The 18,128-nt window shown below is 41.9% G+C and overlaps 2 protein-coding genes across 2 annotated transcripts; both read left to right on the forward strand.

The window, feature by feature from the left end:
* Window positions 1–5,505, forward strand: LOC102713303 (NAC domain-containing protein 105-like). Its single transcript, XM_006661929.3, has 5 exons — window positions 1–20; window positions 3,008–3,216; window positions 3,330–3,601; window positions 4,665–5,082; window positions 5,134–5,505. Exons 2-5 carry the CDS (start codon window positions 3,054–3,056, stop codon window positions 5,304–5,306), a joined length of 1,026 nt encoding a protein of 341 aa, XP_006661992.1. The 5' UTR covers window positions 1–20; window positions 3,008–3,053; the 3' UTR covers window positions 5,307–5,505.
* Window positions 5,506–7,611: 2,106 nt separating this feature from the next.
* On the forward strand, window positions 7,612–16,358 carry LOC102713576 (lysine-specific histone demethylase 1 homolog 3). The gene is made up of 9 exons (XM_006661930.3): window positions 7,612–7,762; window positions 7,861–9,834; window positions 9,948–10,089; window positions 10,416–12,701; window positions 12,792–12,885; window positions 13,185–13,675; window positions 14,120–14,800; window positions 15,069–15,143; window positions 15,351–16,358. Exons 2-9 carry the CDS (start codon window positions 8,135–8,137, stop codon window positions 15,414–15,416), a joined length of 5,535 nt encoding a protein of 1,844 aa, XP_006661993.1. The 5' UTR covers window positions 7,612–7,762; window positions 7,861–8,134; the 3' UTR covers window positions 15,417–16,358.
* The last annotated feature ends 1,770 nt before the right edge of the window (window positions 16,359–18,128 follow it).

Genomic DNA, 18,128 nt, shown 5'->3' on the forward strand with positions numbered 1-18,128 from the left:
GAGTGCTTGATCTTCTGAAGGTGAGTTCATTGCAGTGATCACAAAGTTTGCGATTTCGTCGTCGCTCAGATCATTTTTTGGTGAATGGGGTTGCATGCTGCATCTGTCTTTGATCTATTGGAGTTATATCCTTTTTCCACTTCTCAAATATACCATTCGCTTGGTTTGGTAGTGATTGATATGCTCACTCCATCACCATTAATTTCCATCAGATCTTTGTCATTTCCTTTGAGAATTTGAGTGATCGATGAGATAACACAATCTCCATGCTTTGATCTAGCCAGTAGTTTTTTTCCCAATGTTCTTTTTATCTAACTGGTTGGATACATATATGATAGCTTCTTACTACCGGATTGGTTTCTTGATGTTCATGCTGATATATCTCTACAAATAGGTTTTATTATTCACAGGATTCAGCGGGACAGCTTCCTACGTTTGATGTACTAACAAGCAGTAATATGTTAACAATAGGGCTTCTGTAAATTTATGTTTAGATTTTGTTGATATATAAACATTTTTTTTTGCAAATTTGATACAAAACACTTGATAAGTGAAATTTGACACTGGATGGAATCTGGGGAAATTGGAATAATCGCTACTCCATCTATAGACTTAATTCTACCTAGTCGTATGATAAATATATGATCTAAACCCAGAAATGTTTTCACCCAAAATTAAAAACAGTCCACTATGACAAGGTTGTTTAAGAAGAAGAAGAAAATACCGAACATCCCATGTTTTGTCCTATATATTTTCAACACGTATGTTTTGTCTTAATTTTCTTTCTATTTTTGTAGATAATGGATGATAACATCCGCCTTTACCTCAACGGAAGCTACAGTGATTTTCTTTTAATCAAGAAGAAATGAATCCACAACATTTCACTTCTTCTCCCCCGTTGAATATAATGGCATTGCCTGGAGTTCTTCGTGCTGGCACAAAATAAATCATGCACCACAATAACGTGGATAAAAACCTGAAATGTGCTGATATTAGTAGTTGATCTAAGTATTTCAATCTACTACATGAGATCTATTTGTATTTCTATTATTTATCTTCATTGATTTTTCACTCAGGAGAATGTTAATTTGTTTCCCAGATCAGTTGCTATATATTTTTTTAGATAATGGATTAGAAACCCATCCTCTACATCCAAAAGGATGTACACAGCCAGAGTTGCTATTATGTGCTGAGTTAATTTTCTTAGAACTACTTCAAAACTGTTTGAAAAATCCATTTCCTAGAACCACTCATGCCACATTAAATCAAAATGGGAACAAAAAATAATTACAGAAATATGTTCACATAATTATGCAGCTTTTGTTGGAGGGATGGATTTGATATATAATCATCATATACACAAAAGCTAGCACTCGATTCTCATGGGTCGTCACTGGAGTGCAATTTTTGCTGCTAAAAATTTCTCTCATTACAGTGTAGAAATTGAAACGTAGGAGTAATTAAAAGAGTGCTCCTTTTCCATTTTTGTCCCCTGACTGTTTTTCCCCTAAACTGCATGTATCACTAGGGAATTAGGCAGGAATGACATGAAAGCAAGTTAGTTATATGCATCCCCAGAAAGGGCACAGGACCAGAGATGTGCCATGGAATTCCTAGACAAAGGGACAGAATGGTCAGAGGCTGTGCAAAGAACACCAATGGTTGTGCTGTGCATGCCCTAGCTAGTGCTTTATAGAGCTAGCCCCTCAGTCCCCGGTGCAGCAGGCAGCAGGCCTGATCGATCACAAAAAGGCCTCTCTCCCGGCCATCTGCTGCTGATCTCCATCTCTATTCCTACATGTCTACAGCAAATACAATGCTGATCTTTGCACGGCGTGTTGCCAATGTCATTGGCCTTGCCTTCTGTGTATATTGCTATGGGATTTCTGTTTTGTTGTGATGATACGAGGAGATGGATTTTCATACTTCAGTTGAACATCCACTCATTTCTCGTATGTCATCTTATTAATCTTTAAAATGTTTTTAAAATAAAAAGATAGATTAATATGATATATATCACCACGTAAACATAAAAGTTCAAATTCGTCTTTTACAAATTGTGACAGAAAAAAAACTAAAAGCGATATGCACTCATTAATAGCTAAATTTGTTGTTTTTTTAACTTGTAGAAATTGAATTTAAACTTACGTGTCTTTGGGGTGATATATGGATATATTTCATATTAATCTATCTTGTTAAATTACTTTAAATTTTTAATGACTATTTAGATGATATGCAAGAAATGAGTGTATATCTAACGAGTGATGAAAATAACTTCATTGATGACATAGTTTATTGGCATATCATATATATTACTGAATCCACTGCATCCCTGAACATCTATCTATCTGTTGCATTTGGCAAATTCTCTATGCTAAAGCGCATGAATGTCTGCAGTAGAAGGCTAAACTAGCTAACATATGTTTCTTGAGCAAAACACAGCTCAAGTCATGACAGGTCCTAGATTCAGAAACAGCATGTCTGCATCCATATAGTATGCATCACTCTGGTCCATGTCTCTGTAGCAGCAGCTATGATTCCCTGCTGACTATATAGCCAATATGCTCCTGATCACAGAGTCGACACTATCATTCACAGCCTGCAACTTTGCTGCATCCAGGCCCGGCCTTGGTGCTCAGGCTTTCACCGTACTTTGCCAGTTTGTAGTGAAACTGTTCAGACTTCACCGTACTATTTTACTAATTGTCCTAGAGACCAGAAAAGAAGAACTGAAACCCAGCATGGCGCCTGCGTTAAACTTTTTTCTGAAAGCACTGAAACCCATGCACGCGCTTAGGCAAGCTCATGGATAGTATAGTTCACATCCAACCAGTGGTCAAGCAGCAGTGCTAGCTGCAGTGCACTGATGAGAGCTTAGCTTTTCTATAAAAAAAATGCAGCTTCGAATGATGATTCTACCACTCGATCGCTAGTTGTGTGTGTGTTTGTGTCTGTCTGTTTGGAGATGTATAGATTGAGAGTTGTTTGCTGAATTTGATGCGTGCAGTGGCAGTGGCACTGGTGGTGATCAGGCAAGAAGAAGAAGCAGGCGCATGGTGATCATGGAGCCATGCGTGCCCCCTGGGTTTAGGTTCCACCCCACCGACGAGGAGCTCGTCGGCTACTACCTCCGGAAGAAGGTGGCCTCCCAGAAGATCGACCTCGACGTCATCCGCGACGTCGACCTCTACCGCATCGAGCCATGGGATCTCCAAGGTTTCATACTTCCCATGCATGATCGATCCACCACAGCAAGCTCGCTCATGTTTGTTGCTATAGATGCTGATCGATCCATGGTGTGGTGTGGTGTGTGGTGGGGTGGTGAGAAGAGCACTGCAGGATAGGGTACGAGGAGCAGAGCGAGTGGTACTTCTTCAGCTACAAGGACAGGAAGTACCCGACGGGGACGAGGACGAACAGGGCGACGATGACCGGGTTCTGGAAGGCGACGGGGAGGGACAAGGCGGTGAGGGAGAGGAGCCGGCTCATCGGCATGAGGAAGACGCTCGTGTTCTACAAGGGCAGGGCCCCCAACGGCCACAAGACCGACTGGATCGTCCATGAGTACCGCCTCGAGTCCGACGAGAACGCCCCTCCTCAGGCAAGACCTCCCTTCGACTCAAACTCAGGCATGCGTTTACTGTTTCTACTCCCATGGAAAATCGTCGAGAGCTTTCTTGGCATCGCATAGTTGCTAACCTGGAGGACGAATCCATGGACGCGCTCCTCCGCGCTGCTGCTCAGAGTTCATCGGCAGCGCGGCGATGGCTAGAAGCCTCTACGGGAGTGTGGAGGACGGCGGCGGTGACGGCGACGGCGAGGGGAGGGCGCCGGATTGACCGGAAGTTACAGAAACGACGGGGCTATCGTTTTGCTTGCGTTTCCCCGTGGATTGGGCTTACTGGGCCTTTGGCCTTTGCCTGGCCCAGATAATTTTCTCAAGCTTAGCCCAATAGCAGCCTTATAGGCCCAATTGATTTAGCGAACCAGCCAGTCAAAACTACACCGGATGAAGATTTGAAATCTCCAGCTATGGGCATGTTTAGGAGAGCTTTAGATTCTGTGAAGCAGCTACTTGGTAATCAGCTTCTGAGAATTTGGAAAAGCTCCTAAACCCAGCTTCTCCAGATTCTGGATTCTTAGTTTATTTCTAGAATCTGTAACTACAGATTTTTAGAAGCTGTGGATCGTTTGGGGCAGCTTCTGGGAAAAGCTGCAGCTGGGAGAAGCTTCTCCAAACATGCCCTATATCTTTTTGAGAAGGATATACCTATTTGTTCACGGGTTATTTTACAGTGTGAAAAGTGTGACACCTTGAGATACTTTTTAAGAATGATAAGAAAGCTCATCTGTTCACATGTATAATTTAGCCAATATAACCTTATTTAGCCAGCTATTAGTTGTTTTAGAAGATCAATCGCTAAATGTCTTAGCCTGCTATTTATGACCGTGCATAGGATCCATGAAAAAAAATCCTTGGTTTAAAGGGGGGAGTTTTTTTTAAAAAAAATTACCAGATTTCCACCGAAATTAAACTGTTTCACGTGAATTTAATTAGTTTCAAACATAAGGTCGATTTTGCTTGAGCGCCACTTACACATGTAACACATCTACTACTGTTGATACTTGAGAGACATTGACCATGAATGGTACGTGCAATGCAGGAAGAAGGCTGGGTGGTGTGCCGCGCGTTCAAGAAGAGAACCATGCACCCGCCGCGGAGCTCCATCGGGGCATGGCAGGCGAGCTACTCCTACCACGACCCCGTCTTCGTCGGCGGCGTGGAGCACTTCAAGCAGGAGGCAGCTGCCCCCGAGCTGGACGGCGGCGTCGCCGCGGCCGCCGGCGCTAAAGCCTTCCTGCAGTACTCCAGCCGCTTGGCCGAGCTGCCGCAGCTGGAGAGCCCGCCGCTGCCAAGCCAGGGCGGCGCCTCGGCCGTCGTCGACGGAGAGGAAGACGACGGCTCCAGCAGGCGGCCGGCGCCGGGCGCCGCGGTGACCACGGACTGGAGGGCGTTCGACAAGTTCGTCGCGTTCCAGCTCAGCCCCGAGGAGCAGCAGCAGCAGCACACCACCACCTGCCGTGGCTCCGCCTTGCAGCTGCAGGAGTGCAAGTCGACGGCGCCGGGGGCAGGCAATGCCATCGTCGTCGACGACGACGACATGGCAGCGCTGCTGCTCCTTGACGGCGAAGCGCAGGAGGACGACGCCGGGAGGTGGCTGGGCTCCGGCGGGCTACTGATCAGCGCCGTGGCCGACTCGACGGACTGCGCCCTCGGCACCTGCTTGCCTTCCGAGATCAACTGATCGATCCGGGCTCACTCCTCCTGAGCAGAAGTGTGAGATACCTACGAACTGTATGCGTGGCTATACGCCTATACATATATATATATGTAGCTGATCAAAGCATCATTTCAGATTTTCAGCTTCAGTTCTTGGAAGTGATCAGTGGATGATGACCATATATATATAGCTCCATCTATTCACTTTATGGTGTATAGATGTTTAAACCAACCATCCATCTCTACCTTGTTGTCGATGGCAATTGTTGCATGGTATACATGGTGCATACAACATGAGAGTTGTGTGATATGCAGTGCTCACTTTGATATTCGTATAAATGCAATATTTTCTATAGGATATCGACCAATTTTAATATTACACATGTTTTATATTATTTGATATTCTAGTCATTCATAAATTCATATATATGATAATATATTCTAGACATGTATATAAAACATATTTATTGATCTATGAATAAATCTAGATATGCTCAAATCATCTTATAATATGTAACTAATAGAATATGAGATTTAGTTGTAGTAGGATGTGTCAACAAGTTTCATAAAGCAATTTGTGCCCACCCGCCATATCCTTATTTATGTGAAGTATGGTGGTTGACATCTACATATTAGTAACCATAAAAGTTTTACATGTAGTTTGTTTAACTTGATGCATGGCTTACCTTTTTTGAGGTTAGACTATAATTTCCTTGTCGTTTAACTTGCTAGCTTGCCTTCATGTCCCCTTGTTTCGTGCCATTATTCTCACATATTGACGTCTTTGTCGTGCTCTTCAAAAGAGTGATAACTATAATGATGTATCTTGTTTTTTATAAGACTGTTGCTCATCATATTTATCGTTCAGTAAATGATCAATATAATGCATTTATAGGACCTAATATAGTTAGGATGGTAAACCGATTTTCCCGCGCTTTGTCACTAGGAGGAACTACATATACCTTATTGTTATATACGGTAGCTGCACTATTAATTTATCAGACAACACATTTACGCCCATAAATCATCTACTCTACCACTATGCACGCTCCATTCAAGCATAAGAAGTACTTAACTCTTATAATACCGTTACACTTTCAAAATAGTTTCTATTTTTTACGTGGTAAGATAAAACTCTATTACGTATATTATGTACGACTCAGTAACGTGTCCATTTCATATTTTCATGCAAACAAATTCCGTTAACACCATAAGTGTTTCTTTTACGTCCAAAAATTCATATGAACACTATCTTAGTTCAGTAAATAAACATAAAGAAGATGTTGCCTTATTTACCATAAGAAATATTTAGTATGCAATAAATGGGGAAAAGATAGAAATACATTAGTGAATTTCTAAAATAGTCATATCTAGCTAGCGCCCACATAATACCTACAAAACAGAGATGATATACTAGGAAAAATGTGACAATAAACCAAATAAATACACATACATATCAACCAAAGCCAACGCAATTCAAAGTTAAAACAGAATTAAGCCCTCCTCCCTCGACCTTCGTCCCCATCTCACACCCTCCCCCCTTCACATCCTCATGTTCCTCGACACGACTTTCACATATTTTTTTGGTCATGCTCTTTAAGAAAGTGATAATTATAATAGTGTATCTTGTTTTGTATAACACTATGATATATTGTTGTTTAGGGCATGATCAATCCAACACATTTATAAGATCTGATATAGTTATTATGTTGATAAACTGATTTTTTTACACTTTGTCAACGGAAAGAAAACTACACGCAATTACTAAGTGCACTATTAATACATCGAACAACACATTTACACTCATAAAACCATCAACTCTCTCATGATGCATGCTCCATTCAAGCATCAAAACACTTATCTCTTACGATTCCGTTAAACTTTCAAAATAGTTTCCATATTTTTACATGGCAAAACAAGCTCTATTGTCTTATTATACGTAGTTGATAAACGGCTTATAAACGGTCTTTCCCGCGCTTTTTTACATTCCCATGCAAAACAATGTTGATAAAGTTCTGCGTGTATCTTTTACGTCCCAAAATTCCCCGGCTTAGTTATAGAAAATAAACACAAAAAAATATGTTGACTTATTTACCCCGGGCAATATTTGATATATACTAAATAGAAAAAGGAAAACATTAGTAAATTTCTAAAATAGTCATTTTGAAATTCTTCTACACCATCTAATACATACAAAACCATTTATCTCTTTAGCTGACGTCCACAGGATACCTTAAAAACACAACCAGAATACTTAAAAGGAGTGACAATAAGCTGAATAAATACACATGCATATCAACCAAAGCCAGCCCAGTCCAAAGTCGAAAGTTTCCACCTCGCCCCCCTCCCCCCCCTTCACCGAGCGAAACATCCACACTCTCCCCGTCGCGGCCACCTCGCCGGCGGCACCGCCGCGCCGGCCCCTTCACGCCGCGAACGTATCCTTCTCGTCGTCGCGCCGGCCCCCGTTGCATCGCACAGGTATGTGGCGGTGACTCGCACACACCTTGCTCCCTATGGTCCGACCTGTTCGTATCCGTCTCCCTCAATCAGACACTCTCTGTGTGTCCAATCTGCAGCGCGAGCCGGAGGTAGGAGTCGCCTACTCGCGCGGGCGGCCGGAGAGAAGACCCCTGGGCGCGGCGTAGACGGCCTCCGCTCCTTCCCGACCCCGCCCTAGACTCCTTCCTACCCCGGCGCGGCCCGGCCTGGCCTCATCGCGCGCACGGCCGGCGAGCGGGTTTGGAGGGGCGGGGCGGCGCGGCCGACCTCCTTCCACCGGCCCCCTACCTCGGTACGAATCGAATAGCGGCCTGTGTTTCCAAAAGGAATTGGGGGTTCAGTTGAACCCCCATGCCCGACATTAGGTCTGCCCCTGGGCGGGGCAAGTCCGACGAGGACGAGCGGCGGCCGATTGGGTCGTTGTTTAAACTTAAGAGGAAGCGCAAGGCGCAGGCTTCGGCCGAAGCTAAGGCAGATTCAAACCCTAGCGCGGAATCGGAGGCTCCTGATGGTGTGGTGCCAGGGGAGATGGAAGATACCTTGGCTAGTATAAAGAGGAAATTGAGGAAACCTAAGAAGGGCAAAGAAGGGGGTGATGTTGGAGTGGTTGGATCGGGAGCCAAAGGCGAGGTCCTGGCCGAGCAAGAAGATGCTCAGGGTGGTGTTGATAATATTGTTGATGGTGTTTCAGATGATAAGAGCATTCTGGAGGGTGTGAAAGCAAGGGTTGATGAAGTCGTTAGGGGTGCCTTGCAGGGTTCAGGTGGTCTAGGGTTAGATGACTCCTTGTCGACACTCTTTAAGAAACCTGGTCGAAAGTCTCGACATGTCTCTGTGAAGGAGGAAGAAGGTGTGGAAGTTACTGATTCACATGTTGAGAAAATTCCTGAGAAGGGAACTGATTTGGTTTTGGATAGGGTTACCAATGGCCCTAAACGGAGAAGGCGCCGCACAAAGGAACAGATGAAAGATGCTGCTGCAAAATCAGAAAGAACAACGGTGAATGAAGGATTGCCCAATCGGAAAGTCAGCACCTCCTTGCCCAGGAAGGCAAAAGCAGAGGCAAAGGTGAAGATTAGTAGTTCCAACAGGCGCTCAAGGAAGTCTGATGTGAAACAGAAGGCTTCAGATGACGGACTATGTCACCGATCATTGGGAGAAACAATTGAACAAGATGCGGAGACCAGGACAGTACTGGACGATGTATCTGGAAATTCATCTGATGGTGCCAGTCATCATATTGAAGTTCCAGCTTGTTTAAGCAACCGACCTTGCATGAAACCTTGCTCAGGAGAGCTTGCTGAAGAAGTGTCTCATAGTGCAGCAAATGCAGCAGCCACTGATGGTGTTTCTGATGAACACACATACTCCCAAACATTATTAAAGGAAAGAAATGATGATGCAGGTTGTCCCCATGACAAGCCACCGGCATCAAGCATAAAAGGCATACATGGTAAAAAATCAACAGAGCTGCTTAAGAAACCTGTTCGACGAAAGGATCAGTTGTTATCTACTGATGTTGACAATGAACATGTGGTAGGCTCAGCTGACACTAAAGATGTCAATATTGAACAAAATGCAGCTGTGCCAACAGAAGGAAAATTTAATCAACCAGCTTTGGGGATCCCTGAGTCCAACGTGACCGGGAAGGGTTTACGTAAAATGACAACACCTGTGAAAGATCTGGATGTGGTTGATGTGGTAGCACCTTCAGATTTCGAGGACATGGAGAATGCATCAAAGTCGAGGCGTGTGACACGTAGTGCTAGAAAACGCAAGCATGGTGACATGGCATATGAGGGTGATGTTGACTGGGAAACTCTAATGCAGGAGCAGGGGCTGTTTTCGAACCTCTCAGCATCCTTAGCGGACCATTCTGTCAAATTAAAAGATAAAATCAAAATCTCTGAAGTTCATGACAATGGAGATGATAGTGGTATTGCTGCAGTACGTGCTGGCCTAAAGGCAAAGGCTGTTACTCCAATTGAAAAGATAAAATTCAAGGACATCTTGAAGCGCAAGGGCGGCCTTCAGGAGTACCTGGAATGCAGGTATGTGAATGCTTTTGTTTACACTGTGATGTTTGCTACCTGCCCTAATATCTTTTATGATAGTGACTTACATGCATTGTGAGTTTTATTGGCTCTTCATGCTTGTGTTCCAGGAACATGATTCTAAATCGATGGTGCAAGGATGTTAAACATACATTGGATCTTGCAGAATGTGGTGTATCTGATGTTTGTTTGGATGATGAGCCACCACGTCAAACACTTACTCGTGATGTGTATTTATTCTTAGATCAAAATGTAAGTAGCATTGCTTGTAGCTTGGCACAGTTTCATGATTTGTATTGTGTTATTCTCAAAATTAAACCAAATTTGATTGAGCAATGAATTTCGCTGGGCAATAGCTATAGCCATTGTAACTCCTTAAAGGCTTGCTGAATAAGCTTTTGAAATTGTTGACCATTTTTTCTTTCCTTTTATCTTCATACACTTGTAGTTTCAAGTTTCCAATTACTTCTGATCTATTTGTATTGTTTCAGGCTGTTGTTTAATCCAATATGTTCCGCTTCTGTTATATACCAAATATGCCTGCGCACTAACGTTCGATATTTTTTATTATTTCCCAGGGTTACATAAATACTGGAATTGCCTTAGATAAGGTGAAAACAAACCATGAAAGTCCTCCTGAAGTTGTAGAAGTATCCAAGCTAAGTGAATCACATGAAAGAAAATCTGTCAGTATACATGATGATATTGTCACTGAACCAGTCCAGGACAATAAAGCTGGTGTTAAAAGCACTGAGTGCGTTTTGATAGAAGCATCAAATGAAGGGAGTAGCTCTGCTGCCATTCAATATGATGCTCAAGACTTGCTGCCTCCCTTGAAGTCTGAAGAACAGATATCCGAAGAAAAGAATCTGGGTGTATTAACTGAAGATAGAGATGAATTAGTACTTCCCAGCAATTCCAATATCCACTCTAAGTCAGACCTCAATGGTTTCATTTTAAAAGTTGAAGGCAACAGTCTTCAACAAGCAGAAGCAGCTGATATAGAACATTCTGGAAACAAACATGAAGTAAGTGATAAAGTTGAGTCTGGTGGGTGTGGCAAAAAGATAATAGTTGTTGGGGCTGGTCCAGCTGGGTTAACGGCTGCACGACATCTGCAGCGTCAAGGTTTTTCTGTTACTGTTCTTGAGGCACGTAATAGGATCGGCGGTCGTGTTTATACAGATCGTGTATCTCTTTCAGTTCCTGTGGATTTGGGTGCTAGCATTATTACAGGTGTGGAGGCTGATATAGCAACAGAAAGAAGAGCTGATCCATCTTCTTTAATATGTTCTCAGCTTGGTCTTGAATTGACTGTGTTGAATAGTGCTTGCCCTCTCTATGATGTTGTAACAGGCAACAAAGTTCCTGATGAATTGGATGGAGATTTGGAATCTGAATACAATGGTCTTCTTGATGAGATGGCACAGCTTTTTGCACAAAACGGTGAAAGTGCAGTGGGTTTATCCCTTGAGGATGGATTAGAGTATGCACTTAGGAAGAATCGAGTGGCTCAGTCTGAACAGGAGGATCAGTTAAGAAATATGTCAAGGTCTGGCGCTATAGACATTTCTGAGAGTGCTTCCACAGAAAAGGAGATAGCCCACTGTGGAAAGGAGGATAAGATAGATGTTCTCAGCCCTCTTGAAAGAAGAGTTATGAACTGGCACTTTGCACATTTAGAATATGGTTGTGCTGCAATGCTGAAATCTGTTTCTCTTCCATACTGGAACCAGGACGATGTGTATGGAGGGTTTGGAGGAGCCCATTGTATGATTAAAGGTGGCTACGATACTGTTCTAGAGAACCTTGCAAAAGGACTTGATGTTCAGTTAAATCACGTTGTAACTGATGTACTTTATGGATCTGAGGAACTAGGTGCCAGTGGTAATAGCAGGAAATTTGTCAAAGTCTCCACTTCAAATGGAAATGAATTTGTGGGAGATGCTGTGTTGATCACTGTTCCTCTTGGTTGCTTGAAAGCACAAACAATCAAATTTTCTCCTTCATTGCCAGACTGGAAACTGTCTTCCATTGACAGACTTGGATTTGGTATTCTCAATAAAATTGTGTTGGAGTTTCCTGAGGTCTTTTGGGATGATAATGTGGATTATTTTGGTGCAACTGCCGAAGAAACTGATTTAAGAGGACAATGCTTTATGTTTTGGAACCTCAAAAAGACAGTTGGCGCGCCAGTTCTGATAGCACTACTTGTTGGGAAGGCTGCTATAGATGGACAGAGTATCAGTTCTGATGATCACGTTAATAATGCTATGGTGGTTCTCCGAAAGCTCTTTAGGGATGTTTCTGTACCAGATCCAGTTGCATCCGTTGTGACAAACTGGGGCTGTGATCCTTTTAGCAGAGGAGCTTACTCTTATGTTGCAGTAGGAGCATCAGGGAGGGACTATGACATTTTGGGAAGGCCAGTTGCAGACTGTTTATTTTTTGCTGGCGAAGCAACATGTAAAGAACACCCAGATACTGTTGGTGGTGCAATTTTAAGTGGTCTTCGAGAAGCTGTTCGGATTATTGACTTGGTACACAGTGGTAAGGATTATGTGGCTGAGGTTGAAGCTCTACAAACTTACCAGATGCAGTCAGATAGTGAAAGAAATGAAGTTAGAGACATGTCAAATAAACTTGAAGCATGTGAACTTTCAACTGCTCTATGCAAAAACTCATCTGATGCATCCTATCCACTATTTAGTAAGGAATCTTTACTGCAAGAAATGTTCTTTAGTGCAAAGACTACATCAGGGCGCCTACATTTGGCCAAAATGTTATTGAAGCTTCCTCCAGATGTTCTTAAATCATTTGCTGGATCTAAAGAAGGACTATCTATGTTGAACTCCTGGATACTCGTAAGTGGATTGTTTAGTCAACTTTATATCGGTAAATAGCAGGGTAATGGTTTCCCCTAAGTTCTTTTCTCTTGTTTTCTAATTTGGCAGGATTCACTTGGGAAGAATGCTACTCAACTGTTGCGGCATTGTGTACGCTTGCTTCTGCTCGTTTCAACCGACCTACTAGCTGTTCGCTTGTCTGGTATGTATTGCTCCATAACACTTATAACATTCCTTAAGGAAGCTATCATGATAATTTTCTTTCTTGCTGTTTCTTTATGGAAGGGGATTATGTTGTTCTTTATGCAACACCTGTTTATTAATCAGCTTTACATAAAATTTGCAGAAAATAATGAGGAGAAAAATGTCTGTGGCATTTTTGAAATAAAATAGCGCTTGTCTATGTACCATTAGATTAATTAATATATGCACGTGTTCCCAAATTGAGTATTGTAACAGTCTGGTATCATGTTCTATTTTTTCTGTTTGAAATCCATGCAGGAATTGGGAGAACTGTAAAGGAAAAGGTTTGTGTCCATACAAGTCGAGATATACGTGCTATAGCTCGCCAGTTGGTTAGTGTGTGGGTAGAAGTTTTCCGTAAAGAAAAAGCTAGCAATGGTGCACTAAAATTGCTGCGTAGGATGCCATCAGCTGAGTCCAGTAAGCCGAGGAGTAAGGATCTACAATCAGGAAAACCTGTTGGACGTGCCTCAAATCAAGTTCCAGATAACCCTAAAGTGGCTTCAAGGCATGCAAGATCTGCTGGAAACCATTCACCACACAGAGCAATCAAGATACCTGAGAACAAGGCTGCAAAACTGGAGGCTATGACAGCTACCAGGTCTGATGGTAGCTCGCTTCGTTCCCAGAAGCAGCATAATGATCTGGAACCTAAAGCTGATAATGGCCTCGTTATTATGTCTGAGGAAGAAGCTGCTGCATTTGCTGCTGCTGAGGCTGCTCGAGCTGCTGCCATAGCAGCTGCACAGGTCTGTGACTAACAGCCTTATTTTGATTCAAATTTCTTTATTTGCTTTGCTTATTAGGTTTTCTCATCTTACTATGGTAATGTGAACCTGAATATGCCACGCACAAAAGAAAAGAAAAGAAAAAGTGTCATAGGCCACTCCGTCTTGCCATTCTTCTATATCTGACATTGCAATGCTCGAAAGTTTCTGTACGCTACTCTGAACTGGGCTCCCTGCATTGCAAAATATAGGGTATATAAATTTTACAAGTCCTGTTGCAAAATATAGGATGTGTATGAAAAAATAACGGAAAAATATGTTTTATTCTTAGCAAAAAAGATCCAACAGATCAACAGTCAACAATCGCCGCATGGTTTGAAACAGATTTGGCATATGCAAAACTCCCAACTTTTATTGGCTGTAGCCTGTAGGTTTGCACATCACTAACAACTTCCTTTTGTGTAGGCATATGCATCTGTGGAGGCAGAGATAAATGCACCTCGTGAGCTTCCGAAGATACCTGATTTCCATACTTTTGCCATGCGTGACCATTATTTAGATGAGTCTGATACAAGAAAGAAGGTGTTAAGTGACAACCTTGGGAGACTTGAATGCATATCAGAAATTGATTCCAGGAATGACAAAGATAAGAACCCACCAGTTGACCATGCCAATTGTGCTGATGTTGACAGTTCAAAAATGACTGGTGATAACTGTACACAGAGGAGCTACTCAAATGAGAATGCCTGCCTAATAAACGTTAGGGATCATTCCACAGATAGTGGAGCTGCAGACAGTCGGTTCACGAGGGCATGGGTTGATATAGATACTATCATTATTGATGGTGTCAAGGATCCTTTAGCTATTGAGAGGTGGCAGCAACAGGCAATGGAAGCAGATAAAGAATTCTACAGTCGGATACGTATACCTGATGAAGAAGACTCAAGTAGCCAAAAGCAGACATGTAGAAGTTCTGCCTCACAGGTTGCAGAAAGCAAACCCGCATCAGAAGGGCAATCACGAGGTGTAGACCATTTAAGGCAGGGTCTTATAAATTTCATATCCACATTGCTGATGCCACTATACAGAAACAGAAAGGTTGACAGGGAGGGGTACAAGACAATAATGCGGAAAGCTGTCACGAAGGTATATATCTTCCCTTTTTGAAGCAAGTAGTGTTTGAACTGTCAACTTGAGTTATCACATCAGCATTTATTTAGTATTATTTTTAGAATTGTATGTGTTGAATTGTTTGTTTCTACTTCAGAATATGTAGAATACCATTCGTGTTGCTTTATTCCATTATATTTTTATTTCAAGCAGCCTTTTGCAGTTCATTCAGGCAACTGAAGAGTGCATCGTGTCATATAATAAGTTAAATACTCACATCCACTGTTTGTTCTGGTCTGAACAGATCATTGAGACATGCACAGAAGGAGAGAAAATTATGACTGTTCATGAATTTCTTGATTCGAAGAGGAAAAATAAGGTGAGCAAGATCAGTTCGTAGCAGTGTTTTCATAATTCTTTTCGTGGTCAATGGCTTTTGGTTTCTTTTTTATTCATGCATGCTATGACTAAATCAGGATTTTGGTTCTCCATAATAACATGTTCATATAATATGTATGCATTTTACTGTAGAATGTTTCTCTGTTCTCTGTAAATTCTAACCATGATTGTGTTACAAATATTGCAGATTCAAATTTTCGTGGATAAGTTGGTTGAGAGGCATTGCCATCTGAATCGACCTCCCAATTCATAACAAGCAGAAGCTTATCAGGAAGCTGTTACATGTGGAGGGAGCAAATTGTATTTATCAAAGCAAGCTGTCCTCCATTAGGCATCGACTCCATATGAACTAAAAGTTCTGTTCTAAAGCAGGCAGCATTGGCCTTGGAGTTAAAATCACATATGAGGGAGAATGTCGGGAACATCATTGGTCAGATCAGCACATTCGTTTTTGCGATCGCTGCCATCATCATAGCAGCGGTTAAATGGTTAATGGCCTTTCCAGGACAGTTGAATGTGTAGATCTCTGTGTATTGACTTTGCTTGCAGTTGGCTTGTGTGCCGAATTGAGCGATATGGCTTGACTGAAGTGCCATATGAAGATATGGGATTCAGCATGGTTACTTTGCAATGGGCGCTCATATACCTTAAAGGACATTAGTTTAGTTCCTGTGTTAGTGGATTAAAGCCGTTCATTGTTCGGAGATAACATCAAAGTAGATCCAGTCTTGTTTGCTCTTTAATGTATAGTTTTTGTTGTTTCTAGCAACCATCTAACTTAAAATGGGCGTCATTTAAAAGGTGCAGCAGCGGGAGGTTTTTTTGTAGCGTTTGTACATCCTTGGGCCTTGTCTGCTTAAAGGAACTCAATGACTGCTGAGAGCAAAATGATCCGCAAATGAGAATTAAACTTCACCAACAAAGTTTTCTTGTTACTTTCTACCTTGTTTTCACATGTTTGTTTGTTCCAATATAAATGTATGGCTAATGCGATCTGTCTTAGAGCATTTTTCAGGCCGAGTTTTTACACGGCCTTATGTAAGACAGAAGTCAGTAAAACAATAGAGTACAGCAGTGTATTAGTTCATTTGTACAAATGTGTAATGGGAGTTTATGAGCTCTCAAGATTGAGCCTAATTAACTTTGTCTTTTGGGTAATGTTCACTTACGATACAGGAAAGGCTGCTTGCGTCAACTGTTCCACATGCAAGCTACATGATGTTTACTTTGGCATTCGACAGGTTTCGGTAACTAGTACATGACTTTTGTTGTCTTCTTGTTTGTTTATTAGAATATAGTCATGTTTATATTTGTTGTGCATCACATATTTGCATGCTTCAATATCTGCTAGTGTCTCTGATGCTACAGTATACATCATTTTTTCATAACTTATTTACACTAATCTGACAGGACTTCTTCGGGATAATCTTTTCAGAATCGATAAGTGCATATCCTCGTTTCCTTACTTTTTCTTTACTTCATTGCCATCGTGCCACCCAGGTTGACGTGACTTTTTTCATGTAGTTTTTTCTATGTTTCTGTGGTAGCTTGTGTCTCCTGCTGCTTGCAAATGTTGTACACTTCTCTATGCTCTTTTCTGACAGATGTGGCACGGGCATCCAGTAACAAATGTATTCAAGGCCTAATTTCAGTCCAAGTTCGCGAAGTTTCTTTGAAGGGAGGATTATTTAATAGTTCAACTTTATGAATTATCATATTTGCTTAATGGCGTCTGCTCTATCCAGTGGACCATTTGAGAATTCCAGATTGGTTTTGCAAGATAGCAAGAGCAGTCTGAGTTCTGGATGAATGTGTAATTGTCCGTTGAAAATAGGATGGATAATGCAAATACATGCAGATCGGGTGTAGAAGTTCGAAACAGCTCTCAAAAGTAATACATTGGAGTTCATGTTATATATACTTCTACAAATTCAAAACTAAACTCAAATCTCATTTGACTAAGTACTGTATATCGCAATCATGATTAAGTTTGATCTTGAAGCTTAGCATAGACCATCCCTCCCTTACATCTAGTTTTAAAAAGAAGAATTCAAAAGGTTATATACCTGATTGTAACTAATCAATTATAGATTCAAAATTTTCCTGCTTATCTGAGGTTGCTAAAATCTAACCTAGATGATACTCTTCTATTTGGGTGCAGAAGTTCCGCTGACACTTCAGGTTTATCAACTCATGATTCTTGCATAAAAGCCAAACGGTATGCCATATTCTTATCTGAACTTGCTCTTCATATGAATACTTGTTAATTCAGTGTTAGTTGCTTACGTTAGTGTAACTAGCCACAAATTACTAGTTTCATATTCGACCTTGTGCTGCCTGAAAATTACTAGTTTAGTCACCTGTTTATCAAATCTTGCTCGAGAGCAACAAATTGATCGGATAAATGGTAATCACTAGACTTAAACACAAATGAACTCATTTTCATTCCTACTTTAGGCACAAATCAGGGGACAAACTGATAGCTCATTTAAGTGTGTCTTGCATTCAAGCACTACTGTTTCTAATGCCATATAGTCTATGGGGTCCCCTCAGTTGCTATTGCCATCTGTCGCGCTGCCTAATTGCTATGTAAACCGGGCACACCACAATAACCGTCTTTTACCAAGGCAGCAGCAAGTGGCATAACCGGGGTCCGGGTGTCCAGATCTTAACCTCTCCCTCTTAACACACTAGTCAGTCGGACGAGGCCACAGCGCTGTGCACTCTCATGGGTGTTCTTACGCGGGGCTTTGCTTTCTGCACTTCTTAAATACGTTGGGTGGGCGGTGGTGGTGGATTGAATGAAACAACTGCAAACGGGGAATACTTGTATTGAATGAGGAGATTTCTGGTCATTGTACCACAGCATTTCAAATTGGCATTTCCGGTTCAGTTAACTTTGCTGAGTGGTTGAGGTTAAAGATAGGACTAGTATCTATACTTACGTGAATCAAAACAGTGAATT

The sequence above is a fragment of the Oryza brachyantha genome, chromosome 10 (genome assembly GCF_000231095.2).
Source record: "Oryza brachyantha chromosome 10, ObraRS2, whole genome shotgun sequence".
NCBI lineage: Eukaryota > Viridiplantae > Streptophyta > Magnoliopsida > Poales > Poaceae > Oryza > Oryza brachyantha.

Excerpts from the sequence above, each read along its gene's own strand:
- LOC102713576 (XM_006661930.3), top strand. The coding sequence starts at position 8,135 with ATGCCCGACATTAGGTCTGCCCCTGGGCGGGGCAAGTCCGACGAGGAC. Across the intron at positions 12,702-12,791 it reads TGTTGAACTCCTGGATACTC|GATTCACTTGGGAAGAATGC; the intron begins GTAAGTGGATTG and ends CTAATTTGGCAG. Across the intron at positions 13,676-14,119 it reads CTGCCATAGCAGCTGCACAG|GCATATGCATCTGTGGAGGC; the intron begins GTCTGTGACTAA and ends CCTTTTGTGTAG.
- LOC102713303 (XM_006661929.3), top strand. The coding sequence starts at position 3,054 with ATGGTGATCATGGAGCCATGCGTGCCCCCTGGGTTTAGGTTCCACCCC. Across the intron at positions 3,602-4,664 it reads ACGAGAACGCCCCTCCTCAG|GAAGAAGGCTGGGTGGTGTG; the intron begins GCAAGACCTCCC and ends CGTGCAATGCAG. Across the intron at positions 5,083-5,133 it reads GCAGCACACCACCACCTGCC|GCAATGCCATCGTCGTCGAC; the intron begins GTGGCTCCGCCT and ends CGCCGGGGGCAG.